The sequence below is a fragment of the Telmatherina bonti genome (assembly GCF_933228915.1).
Source record: "Telmatherina bonti genome assembly, chromosome: 11".
Taxonomy (NCBI): Eukaryota; Metazoa; Chordata; class Actinopteri; order Atheriniformes; family Telmatherinidae; genus Telmatherina; species Telmatherina bonti.
The window spans coordinates 26,122,079-26,146,595 of NC_136629.1; the positions used below are offsets into that span (position 1 = coordinate 26,122,079).

Sequence of the window (24,517 nt, forward strand, 5' to 3'; positions counted from 1 at the left end):
GCTGAATGGAAAATACGCTTTTCTTGTGGGTCTTTAATTTTATTTTGCAGCCTGAAGCCAACGTGCACAAATCACAAGATAGAAAAGCCGAATATCTCTGTCCACATATTTGCATCATTGGAGTCGAAGCCACCTGCCTGCAGGTTTACACCAGCAGATCACAGACAATAATGGGGAAGATGGAGGTGCACAGTTTTATGACTTCAGCACTTTCAGTTTGAAGTCTTCCAGCACAAGTGAGTTTAAATTATGGTGGGAGACGTCCTTGGGATGTGAACATCTCATTTCACCAGGTTGTTCACACTCTCTCACACACATCCACACACACACGCAAACACATACATGCACACAACTCATTTCATTGGGGGTCTCAGGGAGGCTGAACTCAGTGGAGCATGACATAAGAATTATACATCTGGCAGCTGTAAACCTGCAAACTCTCTCTCACACACACTTAAAACTGTTATAAAGGAATACTAACTTTTGGTCATAATGCTGAGAGACAATTCTTTTTTTCCCCCAGAATAATTTATCTTTATTCTATAATATGGTATGGGCAAAAGGGGGGTTGCTTTTTAATTACTTTTTTTCCCCATCACCTATAGCTGAAACAGCTGTCAGATTTCTTCAGCTCACTGTTTTAGTTAACCTTAATGGCTTTCTTTTGCTCTAAGAAAATAGAGTTAATGTGTAGCTTTTATGTTTTTAGACAAAAAATTGGAAAATAAACATTTTCCAATAATTTATTGATGAAAATATTTAGCGTTTTTAAAGGCCTTATTATCAGTTCTTTGCTAAATAAAACTGCAGCATTGGGGGTCGATGTTCAGTGAAATTAAATGCACATATTCGGTAAAGATTCCCTAAATTTAATTGATGCTACCTTAAGACATGCTTGTTGGCAGACATTAGTTTATTTAGGATAAATCTGTGAAGTTCAGATTTATCCCACTTAATAATGACTCTTTATTTCTAAGTCAATTTAAACAGTTATGTGAAGCCTATGTTAGTGGAAGTAAGTCAAAATCACCTCATGTGTAGCTTCAGAACAAATAACATAGAATAAAGGCTGCTTGACATCCCAGGACACTGAAACAGCGTTTCATCCATGCGCAGATGGAGCCGGAGTCAGAGCATCCCAGGCGGACCGAACACACTGCATCCTCTTCCCAGCTGCGTCCAGCTCACACTGTAATGAAACACCTGTGGACACGCCCACTCAGCGTTTTCCAGCTTTCGCATTGGCTCTGCGTTTAGATATTCAGCAAGCTGCCAGGTGATTGGTGCAAATTTCACGCCACTGATTTCATAAAGGAAATCTTTTAGAAGTTGTGTAAAGGGAATAAGACGGATGAAAAAAAAAAAAAAAAACCCGCCAGGGATAACGTTGATAGCAACAGCACAATTAGCCGACTGTGTCTTGTTTCCCCCCCGTCTCTCCTCTTGCTGCCAGTCGCGGCTGGATTTGTGGGAGTTTCGGAGCGTCTTCTGCACCCGTGAGTACCAGAGTTTGGGTTCCTCCTGGTTTAGCAGGAACGTAGGACTCCGCGAGGATCTGCTGCAGGAGAGCCGGAAGAAAGTTGATGCTGATTTTGAAGCAACTTCCCCCCCCCCTCTCTCTTCAGAAGAAACAATACATTTCAATTAAGAGGCTTGCTTACTGGGTAGAACTGTTTAATCATCACCTGCAGTTACAGCAGTTGTCATGGATGGAGTGCAGCTTTACACAGTCGATTACAGTAAAAAAATGCTGAGGAGCAGAAAGTAATAACGGCAGGATTCAGAGTGATTATTGCAGCACTTTTATCACCTGTAAAAAAAAAGAAAAAAAAAGTGAAGGTTTTATTTTCATGGATGCACTTCTTATGGGCACGTTCTTTCTTTTTAATTAATTAATAGATTGATTTAGAGTTATGACTGCCATGACTGATTAGATAGATAGATAGATAGATAAACTTTAAAAGACTTCTTTAAAATACAAATGACACAATGAAGTTTGGCAAATTAGTTGGAAATGTAGGTTTGTTTAGTTGATAGTTGATTTATTGAGCAGGTTTTGCTTTATATCTTTGCTACAGCAAGTTTTATTGTCTGATACTAACTGTGATAACTGGTGGATAAACTAGAGCTTAACCTCAACGGCAGGTGTTCTGTGCTGAAACCTTGGAGGAATTTGTACCGGTGAAGAGCTGTCCTATGTGTGTGTGTGTGTGTGTGTGTGTGCTGCAGTGAGGGTGTCCTTCACAGGGAAGAGCTTCTGGAAGTGTGTGTCTGAAAGTGAAGATGTTACTGGCTCTTTGTCGCAGTGTTATCAGGATCAGAGCTGGGCAGGAACGCTCCAGAAAGCACATGCTGATGTTGCATGCTGTGTTAATGGCCTCTTATGGCCCCCATAAATAATCAAATCGAAAGCATTTCTCTGCTTCACACAACATTTTGTCTATTTCCAGAGCCATTCATGGCCTTTGACACGTTTACAGATTACTTTCTGTGATGCTTGCCATCACTGTCAATGCTGCAGTGTGACACTGTAAAAATCAAACGAGTGCGTGAAATGTTTCCTTAATCCACGCTTAGATACCACAACTTTACTAGAGTGGGATATCTTCATCTTTGCTGCAGTGAACATTACCTGAAGGGACTGGGTGTCCTTCACTTGCCTCTTGGCATGAATTAGTGGGGATATTCCACTTTTATGAGTTAGGTTGGCCCTTAACTGAAGAAAGGCACCATGGGGATGAAACCCGTCTCATTTAGATTGACCCATCCCGTGTCCCGACATTGACTAGTTGGAATTTTCTCCAATATTGCTGTTTTTAGCCCCTTTTTTTTTTTTTTAAATTACATCTTTTTCTGTCAGTCTTTTTTTCCCTTGTTTTTCAAGTTGCCTTTTTCCACTTGTTTTTCATTTATAGCTCACTTTCTATCTCACATGGCGTGTATTAGCAAGTCTTTAAAACTGCTTTCTGTAGTCGTGGACTGGCCGGCTCATTTCTCATCACGTCCTGCTCTAATGGAAAGGAACTGTTGTTAATTAACCCTTCTTGCTAACAGCCACAGTACACACCACTACCAGCTCTCCAGCGTGCGTTATCGCTGCGCTGCCTGCTTGCAAAGCTAACATTGGCCCCAGCCGTATTTCTGCAGGTGTCAGCCCAGGTGCTTCCTCTGCAGACATACATTTGAGAGTATTACTCAAACTGCACATAGGTTTTTATCTTAAATTGAATTGTTGAAGCAGACGTTAAAGAGCCATATATCATGCGGACACAGGAAGTTGAAGGGGACAATATGCAGCAGTGTGGAAGCTGAGATGGCTGAGCGTCTCAATGGCATCTCAGATGGAATGACTAAAGCGTTGTTCATAAATCCACAGGCAGAGAAAATCAAGTTGTCAACTTGTAAACTCCACTCTGTGTGTGTGTGTGTGTGCGCGCGCGTGTGTGTGTGGTGTGTAAATTTAATTTTAGTCCTAAGAAGGTGACCCTTCTTTATTCTCTTTCTGCTATGTTTCATTTCTTTATCATTTACAAGCTGAGAATCAGAAATGTCATCTCTACCTGCTTGCACATCCCAAGTAATATATCAATTCTTCAATGTTCACATCCATCTTTTATGGAAACCCCCCTTCCCCCATATCTATCTATCTATCTATCTATCTATCTATCTATCTATCTATCTATCTATCTATCTATCTATATATATATATATACATATAAATATACATATATATATATATACATATATGTGTGTGTATATATATATATATATATATATATATATATATATATATATATATATATATGTGTGTGTATATATATATATGTGTATATGTATATATATATATATATATATATATATATATATATATATATATATATATATATATATATATATAATTTTATTTTATTTTATTTATTTTTTCTCTCTGTCCTACAGTCCTACAGTTGATGGAATGCTGAAATCTAAAGTTGCAGACGGCTGATGATTGCAATGATGTGTGATTGCATCTTTACGTCTGAGAAAAGCAGAGAAACACGGCAATGATATCTTACGTGGAATGGATTTGTAATGCAACAGGGACATGCGTGTTCCAGTTCCAGTTTGGACAAATGTGTGCTGTAGTTACTGTGAAAAGCATGTAGTGTGTGCGTGTGTGTGTGTGCGTGTCAAAGCTGTTTTTGCTTTTTGATTTTTCTTTTATAAAAAAAGTGTTTTTTGCTCTTTAGATGAAGATGTTGTGGCTGTCTTTCTTCTTGCCTGCCTGCTCCTTGGCCCAGCGATCAGAGCCTATGTTTACGGCCATAACCAAGACCTCCCTTCCTCCGGACTATGAACACAACCCCACCCAACTCAACTATGGCATGGCTGTCACTGATGTGGATGGGGATGGAGACCTGGAGATATTTGTAGCTGGGTGAGGAGAGAATGGAAAACACTTTTTATCACTTGATTTCAGCTCAGTGTTTTCCGAGTAATTTAGTTAAAACTTTTTAAAATCTCACTCATCATTTTGAGTATTAATAGTTTCTAAAGACAGACATAAAAATCAAACGTAATTTTCTTTAACTGTAAATGTGAAAGACAAAGGTATGAAAAAAAGAAAAATTGATAGGTGATAGTCAGTAAGGTGCCCCTCAGCTCGCTCAGCTGAGGAAAATGGATGTGATTGAATTGAACGCCATTGATGGGAACAGTTTTGCGAGCCTGCTTCTATCCAGTGAAGCAGCAATGAGTTTCTCAATGCTTAACAGAATATAGATGAGCCAAAATGAGTGTGCTTACTAAATGTCATTAAGCCAAAACATCCTATTCAGCAGGTATCCGGGGCAGGAGCTCATCCCACAGCTTCATAGAGGATGTAATTTAATTTGCCATTAGAAGAATCTTCGCATGAATTGCTTCGCTATACTTTATATTACACAGGTGTTGGTGACCTTCAGTACTTATAGCACAATTTCAAAAGTTGATTACATCTTTAGTTTACTCAAACATTTAACCACAACATTTAAGGAATATTTGGAATTTAAATAATACATTTCTTCCATCTAGTTTAATTTAATCTAATCTGAGTATTGCTTCATTGGTTTTTCCTGCAGTACGCTGTTGCTGGTTTTCCTGACAAAATCTAGAAATACTGAACAGTTCCAGGCTATCAGTCAGAGGATATCAAACTCAATGCAAATCAATTTGGGAGACTGCTAGTTTTTAAAGGACACACATTTTCTGGCTGTAAATGTTGCTATACTTCATAAATGTTTTAGATTTACAATTATTTTTATTATATTTTCACATTTAACTGTTTTGTAGTTTGTTCAAAAGTCAAAGACATTCTGAGCTGCAATTTTGTTTTATGTACATGGGTGTGTGCATGTGTCTGTTGCGTTTGTGTCAGTATGTTTATGTCCATGTGTGTCCATATAACTATCTTTATGCATGTGTTGCAACGAAAAATGAATGGTCATGCAGATTTGATAGAAATAATGGGAAAAGCTTAGTTATGTTTCTAACTCTCTGGTGATGTTATGACTCTATGAGTCTCTGATGTTATAAACAAAACTCCAATTCTAAATTGATTTGAAAAAACACAAAAACTAGTACAAAATGATCCTACAGTGCTTTTAAATGAACCATAAAATCATGGGTTTATGTGATTAGTAACATTAAACAAATAATAATTCAATATTTTAATGGCTGTATATATGGTTACATGTAAAAAATAGCTGACATTTAAAATGGCAAGTTTCTTTCGTTAGGATTTACAAAAATGATGTTTTGTATATATTTATTTATATATATATATATATATATATATATATATATATATATATATATATATATATATATATATATATATATATATGTATATATATTTTTTTTTTAAATTTTTTTTAAATTTTTTTATATATATATTTTACATGTAGCTGACAGAAGCTGTCAGAAGCGGCAGATACACACTTCTGTCTGAAGCACAGCAGCAGCTTTGTTCATCTGCAGCATTTCAGTTTATTTTCCTCTAATGGTCTTAGACCACACAAATTTTAGTGGTCAGAGGACTTGTCCACTTTAAGAATGAGTATTACTCATAATTATTATATATGAGTAATTATTAGTCATAAATACTCATAATTTTAGGATAAAAATATCATTACATGGTCCTGAATATTCAGGCAGTAAATACACTGGTATACAATGTGAATCAATATTTGTTTAATTTGCAAAAATTTGCGTTAAAACTTTTTAAATATTGTCTTGAGTTTTTCTGTAGCATATTTGTAAGGTATATATTATGGTCATGTCATCTGAAAGGTGTCTTTACCAACATTACAGAGACACTTTGGCACTGTCTCAAAAAGACTAATAAAAAGGACGTGAGACCAGAATGTCATCAGTCAGTGTGTTGTGTTTTACATGCGGGATGACAAACATTTTGTATTTTGACCAGTAAATCTATACATTTGAAAAGAAATATCTTTATGAGTATGACTGTAAGCAGGCTGGAAGACATTATAACATTAATATTACGTCAGGAAGCTAGTGTTTTCTGCAGTTCTGTGCAACCATATCCTCTTGCTGGGTTATTGTGATCGTAAATAGGTCAGAACTACCAGGCTGAAAGCCTAAAGGTAGTCCAATCAGGGTATTTTTTGGATGTAGAGAAAGCGGGAAAGAGATTTGTTGGTGTAAAACAAAGTGTGGAGGACAGGGTTAGAGGCAGAGGATTCACCATGGTGACCCCTGAAGGGACAGCAGGAAATAAAATAATGATGTCATGACAACCATGTGCTCAGATTGACACATTGGAAAAATATTGTTTTGTCAGATAAAATCACATGAAAATCAGAGCAAAACAGTTCGAAGCAATGAGAAGTGTAGTCTAGTTTTATAATATGGTTCCAAATTAAAAGGTGCGATGTAGGTTATGCACCTAAATAAATAAATAAATAAAGGGGAAGCTGGTTTGAACTGGTTGATTGTTGGGCTGTAAAATACAGAAGAATCTCTATTATGTTTAAGATTTTATTTTTATTTTACTAAAGAAACAACTATGATGAGTGTTTATGTTAGATAGTGCTTCTTTTTTTAAATGTAGAAGTGAGGCATCGTCTCATTGATTGTTCAGTGCTTTGCAAAATGCCTCCATCCTTACAGTCTGAGAATTCTTATCCTTAATTTGTTTAATAATTTAAAGCCATTATTTACAATTAGATTTGATTTGCTCACCAATATACCACATTGATTACATTTTATAATTATTCATCTTTTTGGATCTTATGTTTGATTCAATTAGAAGATTTTGGGGTGTTTCCTTGCTTGTTTATATTTTTATTTTTTAAACAAACAAAAAAGTTTTTTTTTTTTTTTTTTTCGCATTAATAGCGTTGATTTGATCATAGCTTTACAGGAAAGCGACTCACAGAGAATAGGAAATGACATGCAGCAAAGGGCCCCAGGTCAGGACTTGAATCTGGGCTGGCCTCACTGAGGACCTGTAGCCTACATGGGATGACAGCTTAACCAGTTTGAAGGGGAAAAGCCTGAAACAGAAGTATATAGGCTCTTCCTCCAACAGAACTAGTACTGCCAAATGCTGTGTAAATAGACTTGAACTGGTAAAACTGTTAAATTCCTCTAAAAGATATGAATTTAATGGGAAAAATATTTTAAAAATAAACAAAAAAACAAAAAACGATTTCTCCATAATTCTGAATTTTAGAAACTTGATTAAAGAAATCTAAAAAAATACAGAAATCATTTTGAAATTTTTTTTTTAGACAGCATGATCATTTACAACTCATAACCTATAAAGCTTATTATAACACTTGCATATCTTCTGTCAACAGCTACAATGGTCCAAACCTGGTGCTAAAATATGACAAGCAGAGGAAGAGGCTTGTCAACATTGCTGTTGACAACCGTAGCTCCCCATTCTATGCCCTGAGAGACCGACAAGGCAATGCCATTGGAGTAACAGCATGCGACATAGATGGGGACGGACGGGAGGAGATTTACGTCCTTAACACCAATAACGCCTTCCGCGGTACAGTGCAAGTTAATGCAAATGCATACAGTATACACACAATCTTTTCTCATACAACTGGAGAATATGCAAGCAGCTGCTAGGCTTATCTCATCTGAGTCTCCATCAGATAACAGATAAGCTTTGTGCTGCTATTAATCATATGGGGAGCTGCAGAGCGCACTCTGCCACCTCTGTCATTCTTATTAAAACTCCTGCTTCACATTTGTGCTGCAACAACCTGCTCAACCTGCTCCTCTGTTTCTTGCTAATTCTTCTCTTGCACAGTCCATTTGTATCCCCCCCCCCATCTCCTTAACTCTGCGTTCTCCTCAATCAAGGTCCAGCTACGTATTCTGACAAGTTGTTTAAGTTTCGTAATGGACGCTTTGAGGATCTGCTGAGCGATGACATCAATGAGCATCGAGATGTAGCCAACCCAATGGCAGGGCGCTCAGTTGCCTGTGTGGACAGAAAGGTACTACATGCACACATGTACAGTATGCAGATCTGCACCACACACACACACACACACACACAAAAAAACTCCAACTGGAGTCTTCAGGGTACATGCATGGACGCTTCTGTTTGTTTACCAGTGATAACTCATGCCCTGCCTACACCGCCCTTCTCAGCATGTGCTTTGACAGTTCATTTGGGGGAATGGTGAGCCATTTTCTCGCCTTTGTCCATCGCACCAGTGTAATTACCGAAGGAAAGGCTCGTTTGTTTTACAGAACATCTTACGAGGAGGGGAGTGATGACTGCACACTACTGCTTTCTGTCTGTAGCATCTTCTCTCTTCCTCGCAGTCCCTTTGTTTTCATCCTTTTTCCCTCCATCTGACTGGCACGCTCCTTCTTTGTCTCTTATCTCACACACACATACAGTTTTCACTTCTAATCAGGGGATGGGATAAAGATGGTAATAGTGGGAAGAGGACAGCAGGGATTACAATAGATTTTTTAACCACAGTCCCATCTCACTGAGCACTGATAGGATGTTCAGGTGCCAAACAGATTGGAAAGATATTTGCTTTTAATGGTGTAATTCTTTTAGAAGAAGCCAAAACCCTGATGTGTGCTCTTGCATGCCACTTCAAGCGGATCGACTGTTCCTATTGCTGAACATGTTTTATTAGAACATATTTGCAACAAACAGCAGAAGGTTACACAGGCCAAAACCACAGCATGCTGCATTGTCAGCTGTGCAGCTGATGTGTTCAATAAGTTTTACTCATAAATAAAATGTTATCTTTCAGTAAAAGAACTGCATTTGTCATCCAACTACTCTGTTTCTTTTGGTCCCCTTGCAAGTGGTGTTCCCTTTGTTGTTCCTTTACAAACTGATGAAGGTGACACATTGAAGGGTTTCACATTGAACTGATGGAACGGCTCACTGTGAACTGGCAGCCGGGAGGGAATAAGTGGCTTTTAAAAGCCCAAATAACTAAAACATGTTGCAGTAAAGCAAGATTAAAATGGTGATGTACACTTCCTGACAACAAAAGATTGACATTAGAGGAGGCAGCTTATTCAGGCTTTTCTGTGAAAGCTGGTAAGATTGATGGAAAGCAGCCCCTGCACTCACATGCACTTTGCAGGCATGCATGTCGTACTATTCACTCTGCCAATCCAAACGACAGAAATTAGCCTTGGGTGAAGACTTATTGAAAAATCGTTGACTTTTAAGTTTGTTCAGTAACAGCCATTGGCCTTCAGGTCTCCTGTTGTAGTTTTTTGTGTGTGTGTGTGTGTGTGTATGTGTGTGTGTATAAATGTGTGTAAAACTCACTGCTCATACAGCATACTATTATGTGACATTTGTATCGTTTACTTTACTTGTCTTGTAAAAATATGGTAAGGTGAACACATACGGTAAAATGGCTTGTGTTTATGCAGGTTTGCATATGTGCATGTGTTTGTACTGATGGAAATATGTTTGGCCTGGTGAGAAAGCTCATTGGAATCGAGTGTGCAGTCTATTAGTGTGGTTCCGTCTGTGAGTTTGTGTCTGTAGGGACTCTGGTTGATAATGGAGTGTGAAATTAATCTCCAAAGGGAGGCAGAGCGAGGGAGACAGGCTGAGAAAAAAAAGGGGTAAGGGGTAATAAACAGTGTAAGCAGAGATAAAGGGGGAAGGAAGAAGTTTGATTGGGAGAAGGTGCATAATATTTACAAAAAGAGGAAAATAATAAGGAAAGATTGTTCCAGGATGTCTGGTGAACACATTCAGTCCTATTTTAGTCACGTAAATAGCGCTGATTACCTTCATAGGAAATTATTTGGCTTTTTAAAGTCAGCAAAACAAAAAAGCAGCTGCACTGGTTCTGACTTTAGCTTAAAGTAGCAAGTTACAACTTATTGTTTAAATGTGTGGTGGAAATATTCCCATATGTCTACATAATTTTTTTTTTATTCATTTTTACTGGTTTTGCTGGTTTAAAGCTGCTGATTTTGGTGTAAAAAGTCAACAAAGTCCCTTTATGCTTGGGGAACAGTTGAGAATATCTTAAGTAAAATATGCAGAAGCTACATTGTGATTCCCTAATGAACAAGTACAGATCTTCCTCTGTGAGATCCATAACTCCTTTGTATCAAAGATCCAACGATTCAATTGTCAATAGTTTGAACAAAGTCCCTTCCCAGAGATAAATCAGCAGCAGCAATAGAGAGAGCAGAGGTGGTTGTTGGATTCATTTTTGTCTTATCAGCGCAGAAAAGCATAGGCTACCTCTAAAAACCTATATAAGTTAATAAACAATCAAATAAAGAAATGATTAGAAAAGCTTTCCCAAGAGCAGTTTGGTCTTACTGATTTAACCTCTTAACAAGGTTCTGCTGGTGGTTCTGGTGGTTGGACATCAACACACACTGACAAATTATGTTTTGGATCAACTGAAAAGAAATTGTGTGAAAACACAACTCATATTTTAATATTATATTTTTATATTTTCTTTACTTTACTTTAATGTATATGTGATTACACTGCATGTGATTAAATGGAAACCACATTTATTTTTGTACAGGGTACCGGGCGTTATGCTATCTACATTGCTAACTATGCCAGTGGAAAAGTCGGGCCTCATGCTCTCATTGAAATGGATGAGGCAGCGAGTGACCTTTCACAGGGCGTTGTTGTTCTGTCCAACGTGGCGGAGCAAGCTGGAGTCAACAAGTTAACCGGTGGGTATGAAGAACTGATGGTGGTTGTGTGAAGTAGATCAAGGTGTCATGGTCACTGGACCCTCAGTGTGATTTATACTGACATCTGCAGAGGAGCATGTGCTCGTTGTTCCCGTAGCGTCTGAAATATAGGACTTTAGTATGCAGAGGGAGCTTGTCGAGGAGCGAGTTGTCGAGGGAGCTGGAAAACGTCCAGACAAGAAGAAATGAGAAAGGGAAAGGGAAAAAAAAAGAGGACAGCATGTCAGCTGTTTATTCCAAAGTCACAGGGAAGTGAAGGAAGGGCGACACAAACATACATGAGAGTACTACAGCTGCTCAAAGATGGCATGTGTGTTTGCAACCTTTTATTACGTGGTCATTCAGATATGCTGAAGTAAATTTTGTCCCCCCCCAAAAAAAGATTATGTGCTGTGTAAACATTTTTATTTATTAATTTTACATAGTTGTTTAAAAAAAAAAATCAATCAATTTCCATAATGTCAGATAAAAGTGATCGAATGCTGTCAATTTGATTTTAATCAGAATAAAAACCTCTTATAGGGCAACATAAATGTTGTAGATTTTCTAATAAAAGTTTATGATCTATGAGAGAGCAGAACAGTAAATGCCAAAAAAGCAATATGATTTAATTCTCCATGAATGAGCGTCATCAGTAAAGCAAAAGAGATTTTTTTAAAAAAAGGCTCCGTGTGCGATACTTCATCTTAACCACTGAAAAGTCCTTGATGCTGATGTTCCAGTTAGTTTGGAAAATGGGAGATGACTTTGTATTAAAGAGCAGCAGGATGAATCTTCATCTTTGGATCTTTTTACATGAAGGACGTCATCTGATCTGCTGGGGGAGCAAAGTGAGCCGGCTCAGAATTACTGTGAATGATGTACGGTAGACGGCTTTGTCATCAAACTGCAGTTAATCGGAGCAGAGGGACAGCCAGTGAAGTTGTATATCTGATGGTTACATATCTCTGGAGAGACATTAGTGGTTTATGGCCATAGGGGGCGAGTGATATTTGTCTGGCCTGATGGAGCGGGCCAGTAAATCAGGAGCGAGTCCTGGCTCACAGCACTGACTCCACATACAGGAAGGGCAATCAAAGCCCTTTCAACTACATAATTAAACTCTGCTGGTCTGAGATGAAACACTTCAGTGAGATACTTCACTTTATAGAAAGTCATTGGGAAATCCTGGGGTGATGCTGAGAGTGTAGCGAGCAGTCACAGAGACCTTTTTATAAGGAGGAAATTACTGTTAGGTTTTGGTTAATGCAAAACACTCTCAGCATGCGGCGCGTCAGTGTGTTTGTGTATATGTATTTGTGCTTCCGTTGTGGGTGTGTTTACCTGTGTTTGTGTGTATGAAGCCCATCAGTGTCGGTGTCTGTGTCAGCAGAAAGACTTACCATGCTCAGAGTAAATGGCCCAGAAAGGCAGTAATGATCTCTTACCATTCACTTCTGCTATGGAGCTGATTTCTCTCCCTCTTTACTTACATTGTTTCACTTTTCCTGCTTCAATTTTTCTTCGCTCTCCATCTGTTTAGCAGCCTAATTTTCTCTCACTGCGAAGCCTCATCTCGTTCTCTTCATCTATGCAGGGGGGAGAGGCGTCGTAGTGGGGCCCATTGTCAGTCAGACTCTATCGGATGTCTTCTGTGACAATGAATATGGCTCCAACTTCCTGTTCAGAAACAACGGAGATGGGACGTTCACTGACATGGCACAGCAGGCCGGTAAGAGCATGTGGAGTTTAATAGATCATAGCCTTATAGATACGTTCCTTCATGACATATATTTATCAATTGCTGAGAGAACAGAAAGAAGGATTCACTTGTAATTTTAGGTGTGGAAGACCCCATGCAGCATGGCAGAGGGGTGGCGCTGGCAGACTTCAATCGGGATGGTAGGACAGATATTGTTTATGGGAACTGGAATGGACCTCATCGCCTCTACATCCAGCAGAATAGCCGCAAGCAGAAATTCAAGGTCAGCCCCAAATGTGTTAAAAAGCAAACACAGTAGTTAAAAAGAACATAAAAAAAACATTTTCTTCTGTCAATATTAGCTCCCAGTCCTTACGTTCCCTTATTCTGATGGTGTTAGGTGTTTCTCTGCTGTAACACACCTGATTCAAAATAATGGATCTCTGACAAGCTATGCACAAGTCTGCTATTGAGCCACCATTTTGAGTCAGGTATGTTGAAGCAGGGTAACATGGAAAATATGCCGACTGATCAGCCTTGAGGACTGGAGTTGAGGATCCGTGCCTTAAAGGACCAAATGTTCATATTTAAGGACAATAAACCTACTGTAATGAGAATGTGATAGTATATGTGTGTGTGCATGTACACACAGGATGTACAGAACTGATAGTTGTGGTTGCATGAAGAAAGAAGTATCAGTAATATTTACAACAACTTCAATGCAGGCAATCTCAGTGAAGTGATGCATGGAAATTATGAAGATTTCTTTTACAAGAGAAAAATCTAAATATATACACTGACAAGTAAAATTTGCAGTTTTATACAACTTGGTGCTTATGTCAGAAAAGGAATGGCAGTAATTTGTTATTTAACACTAGATTTAGGGTCTTTTGTACTGTATTACAAAGCAAACATTCAAATCTTGTCTTCCTGACATAATTCAGCTGCATGTTCTTGTGACAGAACCACAGATGATACAGCTGACTGAAGGAAGTAATATTTCAATGTGACCTGTAATTTCTAATAATGGTACATCCACACATATTCCACGCTCTGGGCTCTGTAGCACCTTTAACCTTTTCCAGTCCTCCTGAAACACACTTTCAGAAGACCAAATACAGCCAGGGTCATCAAATCATATTATACACATTTTTAGCTTTCCATCTAACTGAATCATTGTTTTATTTAGTATTCTGTTATTTATTTAATTTTATTACTATTTCATTTTACTTATCTCCTCATGTTTTTTTTTTTAACTACATATTTTGTAACTTTACTTTTATTTAGTTTTTATGGTTTTGTTTTACAAAGGCATTGGTTTTTATTAACTCTTTAATTTATACTTTTATACTTTGTTGTTCTCATTTGTTGTTGTTTTTTTTTTTTTTTTTAGCTTTATTTGAACCTTTTCCACCCATTTAAACACCTTAACTCCATTCACTCCATAGCAGAAGTGAATGGTAAGCGTCCATACATTTATATCTGGGTGGTAGTGTTTTATATCTGGGTGGTAGTGTTTTAGGGGGTGTAAGAAAGAGAGAATGAGAGTAGGTGTGTGTTTAAATCATTTTATATTCTTTCTTTCATGCAAACATTGTTGCTTTTATCATGTGAAGCTCTTTGTGTTAGGTATATTAATCCATCAATCTGATAAAACTTTGTTGTCAGAAAACATCTATAACCTGTGGTCCTCGAAGACCAATTTTGAACTGCCACTGTTTGCAGTCATGACATATAGTTGTGATGTCTTATTATATTGTTGTTGGTTTTAAAATGTAACAAAACCCATTTAAAAAGTTAATGTTTTACAAAAAGATGTCCACTTTTGTATCTGCATGTCTGTAGCTAAGTTTATGGATTAATAATTCTAATGATTGTTTCCAAAAAAAACACAATGTTATATTTTCTGTTGAAGCCATTTAATCTGGGTCCATCTAGCACGTTACTTCTGTGTAGACATTAAATATAACTGGCATGAATCACCATAGTTTTAGGTATTTTAAAGCCTTTAATTTTTTATTTATTAAGAAAGAGACCAACCGTTGTTGGATGTAAAGGACTATATAGATTTCATCAGATACTACTTTTCCTATAATGACTCGCAGGCAGGATAATCCAGAGTAACCAGCACTTACTGATCATCAGCAATCTCAGTGATTCACCTCATCAAATAATCTATTATGGCTGCTGATGTAGACATTTGAGAGATAGAGAGAACATTGGTCTCTATTATATCCCCTCTGACCCCAATCAATGTCTAAAGAGCACGCAGCATATAAGCAGCAGATCTCATCTATTATCAATGTGAATCACAATGTTATCAGCACCAACAGTTGGCTAATGAGTTAGCACCATTCACCGCTGGTTCCACTTTGTGTTTAAGTGGTATTTAAAGACGCATGGGTAGTGATTTACTCAATCAATAACTCTACACACAGCTTTCTGTGAGGCAGCCAGCAATGTGCATCCGTTTGCGTTCTACCTTAGAGAGCAGCAGAGAGCGAGATGGACCGTGCTGCGTGTAAATCTGCAGAGGTTTCATGCTCTGTGATCTACCTGTCACCGCCTGCACCCACATCCCTTACCGAAGACATAAATGTCACAAGAGGCATCTTTATAGGGGTCAAATAAGGGGTTAATGTGTGACGCTTAGCCCAGAGACAGTTCTATCAGAACCATACACACACGTGCTATTAAATTCGCTTGCTGAAGACAAATTGAATTAGCAGGACAAGTTTTTTTTTTTTTTTGTTTAACCGAGATTGTTAAATCACAAGCCCACAACATATTTAAGACCTATTTTACCCCCACAAGCTGACACTTTCAATAGCCGTGTTGACCTTTGGCATGCATAATGAAGCTGTTGTATCAGTTCAGTAAACCGCCAATTAAATTGGGCTGAACCAGCAGCTTGGCGTGGCTGTGAAAAGTGCCGATTAGGCCTGTTTATGCTTTAATTAAAATCTATTGAGGAGGTTTTCTTTGCACTAGGTTTAAAACACACACGTGCATATACCCACACACCCAGAACATATATTAAGATGGATGGAAGAAGTCCGAAGTAGAAGTTGTTAAAGTTTACTTGCTTAATGAGAAGTCAAGTGTAAGCCAGTCTTTTTGTAAACAAATAAATAAATATAGATATCAGATGTTTTCATTTTCTTTTTTTTTTTTTTTTTTACTGTAAATCATCATCACTTCAGGTTTTGATAGAAAAAATACTGAATAAAAGTAGGCAACATTTTGAAAGTTAAGTTAAATTTTTGTGTGTTCATGTATATTTTTTATTTCCAGTAAAACAACTGGTAATAAAAAGATACAAGCCTAATCAACTGAAGATGTACTGAGATGATTTCATGCATCAAAGGCAAATCTTTAGTTTCATTGCTCCATTCAGTTTTATTGAAAGTTCAATTCTTTTTACTTTAGGTACATAGACATACGGTTATACAGTAAATGTAGGCATCAGAGGGCCATCCCCTCTCCTTCACCTGAGAAGCAGAAGGTCACTGTGGGCGGCCCCCATCCCTGCAGCTTTATGAGCCTTATAATTAAAACAGGGAGTAAATACTGTGGGGGAGTGAAGGGGTGCTCTATAACTCTTTTTCAACTTATCACAGTGTCACTGAAGCGGGGAAATGTCTGTAACTTTCTCATGCAAAAAACCCCCTCTGCTGCAAAGACTTCTTTTTTTCTTGGTGGGGGTGTCTATTTTTTTCATGCCAGCAGATGTAAAAAGGCCCTTTGTTCTTATCTATAGGCATTAGATGCAGCCAGAGCTGTCCAGGTCAAGGATGGGACATTTATTATTGATAAACTTGTTTGGAGAGGAACTTGTGATGCCAGAGGTTATGAAGTTGGTTCGAAAACCACTTTCTACAAACACATATTTGTAGAAAGTGGATTATTTTTGTCCTATAACCTTTTATTCTTCAGCTGACCAACATATTATATGGGAAAATTTTGTGTAGCAAACCTGTACAATCCATGAAAGACAGAGATATTACATTTTACTTTAACAGAACTCATATACTCCATTTTATAAGCCAAGAGAATAACTGTAAGGACATTCACATGGGTCATAAATAGAGATATCATTCATGACATCAGATGTGTCATTGGCACAATATAGATATCAGCTGATAATGATTTTAAAATGAAATATCTTGACATCATCCTTTCCACTACTGTAATTAGTCAATAAAAGTAGTACGTGCTGTTTTGTGATGAACCTGTGGGAATTTAATAACGTCACACTGCATCCTCCTCATCTGAAACTATCTGATGTATGACCTGCTGCAGGTGAAAGGTAGAACTTAAAGATGGAACCAGTGTGGAAGTTTTATTTTTTTTAACACTAAAACTTTCAGAGCTACCAAAATATTTGTAATTCTGAAGTTCCTCTGACCCAATTTACACCTCATCAACCAGTGTTTTCATGTAAATTAGCACCAATGCCGCTTTCCCGGAAGAACCAGCCTCTTCTTCAGCTCTAACTTTTAGCTCATGTCTCTGTTGTAGGTTTTTTATGGAGTTCATTAAAGGAAATTGTATTTGTAAAGTCTTCTATGCTGTCTGCATTTTCAGATCTCCGAGAGCAGAATGATTCCCCACAGCGGCTGATCAATCAGATTGATAAACTGATCTAACAGACAGACAAGTTACCTTACACTTATTTGTAAAGTCAAATTTTGCTTCAGTAGAATACAAATACAATTATTTCTAAGAGATCGATACCGATACATGATATCAATATCTGTTTTCGCCGAAATGAGTTGAAAAATGAGAACAAAAGGAGCTAAACTTTTCATGTATCCGACTCACATAGGCACAATCTTCATAGTAATCATTGTATTTAATAAAAGTGTGAAATAGGAATTTTGTTATAATTCTTTAAACATGCTTTGCCATTGCTGGCAAATATCAGATATATATGATATTCTGATATTTCTTCTGAATTTTCCTGCTGGCGTATACATTAAGCTTGACCTTTGTGCCCTTTTCTCCAGGACATAGCCTCCCAGAAGTTTTCCATGCCGTCTCCCGTCCGAACAGTCATTGCTGCAGACTTTGACAACGACAATGAGCTGGAGGTTTTCTTCAATAATATCGCCTACCGAGGCCCCTCTGCCAACAGACTGTTCAGGTACTGAAAGAAATAATCAGATGCACACTTGCTTGTGCAGATGCAGATGGCGGTAAGTTTTAATAGCACTTTGATGATTAAGTTAATGGACTACTCTTCAGTCTTGACTTAATATTCTACAGCTGAGCTTTAAAGCTGAGGAGAATTTAAAATTCCCAGCCAAGGATACTTATCTAGTCTGGCATTCTGCCTCTTCCTCCTCCTCCTCCTCCTCCTTCCCCCTTCTCCTCCACACATGAATGAATCTTTCATTAAGACAGTTTCAGGTCTCTTTTTGGCTTGTGGTTAAGTTTCCTCTCAAGATAATATTAATGAATTCAGCTCCCAAAATGTAACGTGTGATAAATATCAGTTGATTGATAGTAGAACGGGCCCATCCTTTCTGCATAAAAATCTGATTTGGCATATTTGTGTAAACTGGTTTCAGAACGGAGCCCATACTGAATTTCAATAACTAATCAGTTTCCACCTTTGAGGATTTTTTGGACCAGAGTTTTCCGGCACACCGGGTCGTAAGGGGAAAATAAATGGTCTTTGTGGTCTGACAAAGGTCACAGCTTCACAGCACATGGCTTCACAATAATTCAGTTGCTTTATACAGATGAATCAGCTAATTTATTCTACTCTCTGCCACTGAAAATGAAAAAAAAGAGAAAGGGAAAAAAATGCTCAAACAACTGTACTAAAGCTAATTAATACAATCTAGTTAATCAATATTTAGTTGAAGTTATGGCTTAAACAGCCAGGATCAGCACAATAATTGAACTAAAATATAGATTTTTTTTCTTTCTTATTTTACTAATGGGATGCTGGATATTGTGATTAAATAACTAAATACTAGATGCTAACAACTAATTTATTGCCATGCGGTTCTGCAGATATTGCTGTTATTTAAAGTTATAATTTCACAAAAGAGTTTTGTACTCAGAGAACTATGCAAATAAATAAAAATACAAAATTATAATCGTGTTTTCAATTGGTTTTGTAAATTTATTAGAAAACTTAACACTTTATATAATATATTTTAAGTTTGAAAAGTGCTTCTGAATGTTGACAAGTGTAGGGAAACATAACAAGAATGGAATATTTCATATTAACATGTAGTTAAGAGGAAGAAAAAAATTTACATTGTGTTGTTCAGAACTGCACATAAACAAAATACTTGGTTGAATTGCTTTCGGTAGTTTTCATGTCTTGGCATTTATTTATTTTTGCTTTGATAGAGTGAGCAGAAGAGAACATGGTGACCCCCAGATTGAGGAGTTAAACATTGGGGATGCTGCTGAGCCTGATGGAAGGGGAACTGGTAAGCATAACGGAACAGACATAAATAATAAAATAATATTTAATATGTAGGGTACACTGATGAAATACCACATAATTGCACAAAACTGACATAAATGATACATGTTAAGGTTTCAGTATTTCCTGTTTTTATTGATGCTGTCAAAAAAGTGTTTATCCTACTTCCTCAGATAATCTTAAAGTAATGAGTGGTGATGTTTTTTTTTTGTAAAGTAATACAGAAGATTACACAACCAACGCCCATTGTTATCACATTCATAACTGTTAGCTGCATTTTATAGCTGCTCTTCTTGTGTCAAACCAGTAGATGGCACCAGAGCTCCACTCTGAGTTCCACTGTGTGCTTTTTGTTTCCCATTATTTTTCCATTAACTGTTAATCCAAACCAACTTTATTAAGAATACATAAAACATTTCAAAGACATAAAATAATGAAATAGAAAATTAATCCTATCTTAAGGATAATATATGTTTAGCTGCATTTTTGTGATGGATTTCCAGGAGCGGTTGCGACAGATTTTGATGGTGATGGACATCTGGAGCTACTAGTGTCTCACGGTGAAAGTGCAGCTCAGCCGCTCTCTGTTTACAAAGTCAACCAGGTGAGAGTGTATGCTCCATGTAACACTTGAAACTCGGTAGGTTGTATTACCTTAAACAGATCCCCTTCTTTGCTTCGTGTTGCCTGTGTGTTAGGGCCTCACTAACTCATGGCTGCGGGTAATTCCTCGGACAAAGTTTGGTGCTTTTGCCAGAGGAGCTAAAGTGGTGGTCTATACGAAGAAGAGTGGCCCCCACACACGGATTATAGATGGTGGTTCAGGGTACCTGTGTGAAATGGAGCCTGTCGCCCACTTTGGCCTTGGTAAGACCTAATTAAAGCAGACGCATCATAATGCAGTGGTCAAAACTGTCAGCTTGCCACATCCTCTACTTTTCAGGGCTCCAACTAGCATATGATAGATTATATTTGTGATTAACAAGAGCATTATTTTTTAGGTATTGTACATGTAGATTGCTTGTTTAGGTAAGTCACAGATACATTTTCCTTTTGTAAAACTGAAATTTACTTAGTCTGTGTTAATTGAGGAACTGAGACGTAATAAAACAGAATTGGACGGAATAAGCATTGCAGACAACAGTAGCAAAAAAAAAAAACATATGCAAAGTGTTGTTTTAATACCCTTTAGCTTAACTGGACACCCACAACAACAACATTTTCAGTGGAAGTGACAGTGAGTGGACAAAGCCAGGAGTTAGAAGGACAGGTGTGGCTGCTAATATCCAACAAGGATTGTAAGCGACCAAATCTGAGTTTCCCTTGACTCGTCCAGGGACAGTCAGCTGGTGACATACAGGCCTGCCAGCACACCCACTGCTGCTCACTGAACCTGTTTTCTATCAGAATCAGAACAAACACATTTCAACTTCAGCAGCCCCCAATAATACACTTAAACGACAAACTTACTGCCTACTTGTAGCGTCAGAACAGACCTCCAGACTTTAAAGCGGTGGTGGACATTTGAGAAACACTCACCACCAGTAAATGAAAGAGTGTCATGTGGGTGCAGAGCAGGTGAAATATGCTTTGGCTCTCTGGCAGTGCACCTGTCTGGCAGGGTAACTGAAGATCTGTTTACATAAGAAAGGCCACTTTAATTAAGGACCACAGAGGGTCTTAGGAGACAAGCTTTCTCTGTGCCTGATTAAAACAGTTAATGGAGAGAGAAGACTGGCATCCCATCTGAACTGCGCAAGTCTGTAAAAACAAGAAATAAAGGAGGAAGACGTATGAATGCTAAAATGTTTTGTACAGTATCCAACCTCAGCGATCAGGTAAAGTTGTATAAATGTTTCTTTGTGTGTCCATCTTACCTAAACAGGTAAAGATGTGGCCACCAATGTTGAGGTCTACTGGCCAGATGGCCGCTCAATAGCCCGACCCCTGGAGCCTTCAGAGACCAACTCAGTGCTGGAAATCCAGTATCCAAGAGATGATGATGAAGTCACTCCCACTGTGGAAATAGAGGTACATACTTAAATTGCTACTGATGTAATTTCTGATCATCCAGAAAAATTTAGTAGAATGGGCTTGGCCCGAGCAACAAGGAGAATTTCCCCTCGGGGACAAATAATAAAGTATCTTTGATTGATTGATTGATTGATTGATTGAAAGCACTGATGTGGTTTCATTTCTTTTTTTCTTTTTTTTATAGTTTAGAGCAGTTTGATCTAAAATAGGCTAAAATGATTTGCAAATAACAGCAAAACTGTTTCTATGTTGGGTGAAAGGTAGCAACAGGATCTAAAGATGCTCTACTGTGTGCTTACTTTAGTAGCAAAAAAACAGCACAGATAATGAACTGATGTTCATTGGGATTGTCTTAACAGATGTCACTGACTGTTTCATTTTGACTGTCTGTTACAGTGTGGTCACGGCTTTGCTTTGAATGAAAATGGCCGTTGCACAGGTAAATGGAATCACCTCAGCCGCCTGTTGAAAACTGTGCTTGTCTCCTTGTTGAAAACCCTGAAGTATCTTTACCCTCCTCACTCCCCAATCTTCAGATAAAGATGAGTGTACCCAGTTTCCCTCTGTGTGCCCCTCTGACCGCCCTGTCTGCACCAACACTTATGGCAGCTATAAGTGCCGTGCCAAGAGGAGATGCAACCAGGGTTTTGAGCCCAATGATGATGGCTCAGCCTGTGTGGGTAAGTGGTTCTGACAGGGACTTAGCTGGATTACTGAAATCAGGACAACAAAGGAAGTGCTGCAACAAAATGAGATGTGTTAAGCTTCCTTAATTATACCGGCTTTGACTAAAGACTTCGAGGTGCTAGCGTTCCTCTGACCATGTCCCCTCTGTGTGTCAGCTGTCTTGCCTGACTTGACTCCCCGTGTGAATGAGTTGTCTTTTAGCCATGTTGGCTAACATGTACTTCTCTCTTTCTCCTGTTTCTCTGCAGCCCAGGTGGCTTACTTTGGGGGGACACGGTCTTCTGGGGAACGTAATGCTTTCTGCATTCTTTCTTTCTCTATTTTACCACTCATCTCTACACATCTGCAGATGGGACTGCTGTAGCTGTCACTGCTTTCTCCTCTTCTTCACTGTTGAATGAGGATGTACAGAAACTCTCAGTGCAAACTTTTCACAAATAAGAAAAAAAAACCTCCTCCCACTACTCCCTAATGGATCTCTTCCTTTTCCATCAGTTATTTGCACCTTTGCCCCCTTGTTACTGCTGCTGTATGTTACCTCTTGGCTCCCAGCCCCCCCCCCCCCCCCCCCCCCCCTGGACTATAAAGTAACGAACAGGGAGCTACTGGGATCAGAACTAACTATGTTACCTGTGGAGCCCTCACGTCATCACCTGGCACTTATCTTAGTGGGACCTGAACTGAGGCCAAGTTAATAAGTGGAGCTGCAATGTAACCATTGCACATCCAGGACTAGATTCACTGGCTCCACTGAGCACATTCATTAGAGACACTGAGGCCCATCTGTATCTCCACCAAACTGCTGTGCTTATCCTCAAAACATCAGTCTTATTCTAAACATGGGCTCATTGGTATGCTAAGGAACACCAAAGCAAGTTTTACTGTGTTTCTGTGGGCATAGCGTGTGTGCATGTGTGTGCTGGGTCCAAGAAGAGGGACATATGCCAGACCATCTGCCTCTGATGGGTTGTATTTTACTGTGTATGATAAGCAGCACAGAGGAGAAGGTAAATGCAGAGGTATGTGAGCACACAGAAAAAGAATATAGATTTAGTTTTGTTTCCATGTTTACTGTATCCAGAAAGTGAATTCTGACAAAAATAATACAAAGGAGTCCAGAAAATGGAGACGGAAGGTAAGAGAACCAAAAGCAAAACTCGTCATCAGATTTTATCTGGGCCTGGTGGCATTTTCATGCATTCAGGCCCAGATTTGCACGGCATGCCAGGTGGCATGTTCATGCAAGAGTCACAATGATTGACTCAGTATGAAATAAAAGATGCAGCTTTTATCACATCTTTTAAAGTATTAAGCACATTTATCCCCCGTGGGATGATTTGCAACTAAATTTAAAATGTCAAAATCCCAGGTTGGTGGTGTTCCATATTTTAGAAATGAGCACAATTGTTGTTGCACTATTCTCTTATATCCCATCCCTCCATTGAAATATAAATTTACCAATAAATGATTTCCTTGAACATGAGGATTATGTAGTTAATAGTTCCTGTCTTAAGAGTGGAGTAAATTATGTTTATGTTGGAAATTAGCGCATGTCACAAAATGGGTTCAAAGATATTTTCTTTAATAATGCAGATGATCTATAAATTCTGATCTTATGGTCATTGCTCAAGCTAGTCTTTTTAACAGATTACAGGAGACATGTGACAAAATCTGAATTTTCTGTATTTGAGATTATATTTGAGTGTCTGAAGGTACTATTAATCCATAACCTTCACACAAAACAATCCTGCCACTTTGTTTGTTTGGGACTGCTTTGGTCTGAAAACCAGTCATGTAGCAAGCTGATCAGGACTTTAGAGTTGAGAGTCTAAATATGTTTGCTTTGCTCATAACTGCACATTCTCATCAGCGGTCATAGTGAGAAATTAGCTAATAATGTGTTACCAATACTTTGTCCTTGCTTTATTTTATCAAGAATGAAATGAAAAGATTTAGGCAAGTCACACCACTCTCAGTCTCCCGTCAATGACCAGGAGATTTTCATTTGTAAGCACTGCTGAAATTTGACCCATAAAAGGAATAGACAGGTCATTAAGACTTTAGATTATTTGAACTTGTGCCAAAAGGCCATAATGTCTTCTTTGAAGGTAAAATGATTTAATCTTATATGAAAGGTTAATGGACATTTGATGGGATGTGAATTTCTGAGATAAATGAAAAAAACAACAACTCAGGATCAAAGGTACATGTGATGTAATGTTGCATAGCAGTCACACTCCAAACGTAATCCATAATATTTTCTAAACCTGCCATTTTTCATTACCGTGGACACAAACACATATGGGGATGAAAAATAAGCAGTTTCAATGATTTTTATTGGAAAATACATTGTAAAAAAAAAATTAAAAAACTGATGCTGACAGTATGTTGACTGACAGCTTTATGATCTTATATTATTCTGCAGAGGAACTTGAGTTCAC

At 38.1% G+C, this 24,517-nt stretch overlaps 1 protein-coding gene across 1 annotated transcript; it reads left to right on the forward strand.

The window, feature by feature from the left end:
- Window positions 1-2,283: 2,283 nt before the first annotated feature.
- On the forward strand, window positions 2,284-22,440 carry crtac1b (cartilage acidic protein 1b; the record flags this gene model as incomplete). The annotated part of the gene is made up of 15 exons (XM_079248633.1): window positions 2,284-2,367; window positions 4,230-4,417; window positions 7,845-8,041; window positions 8,362-8,498; window positions 11,049-11,205; window positions 12,803-12,937; window positions 13,048-13,190; window positions 17,917-18,053; window positions 19,277-19,359; window positions 19,859-19,959; window positions 20,054-20,222; window positions 21,241-21,386; window positions 21,786-21,828; window positions 21,926-22,069; window positions 22,325-22,440. 15 exons carry the CDS (start codon window positions 2,284-2,286, stop codon window positions 22,438-22,440), a joined length of 1,980 nt encoding a protein of 659 aa, XP_079104759.1.
- Between the last annotated feature and the right edge of the window lie 2,077 nt (window positions 22,441-24,517).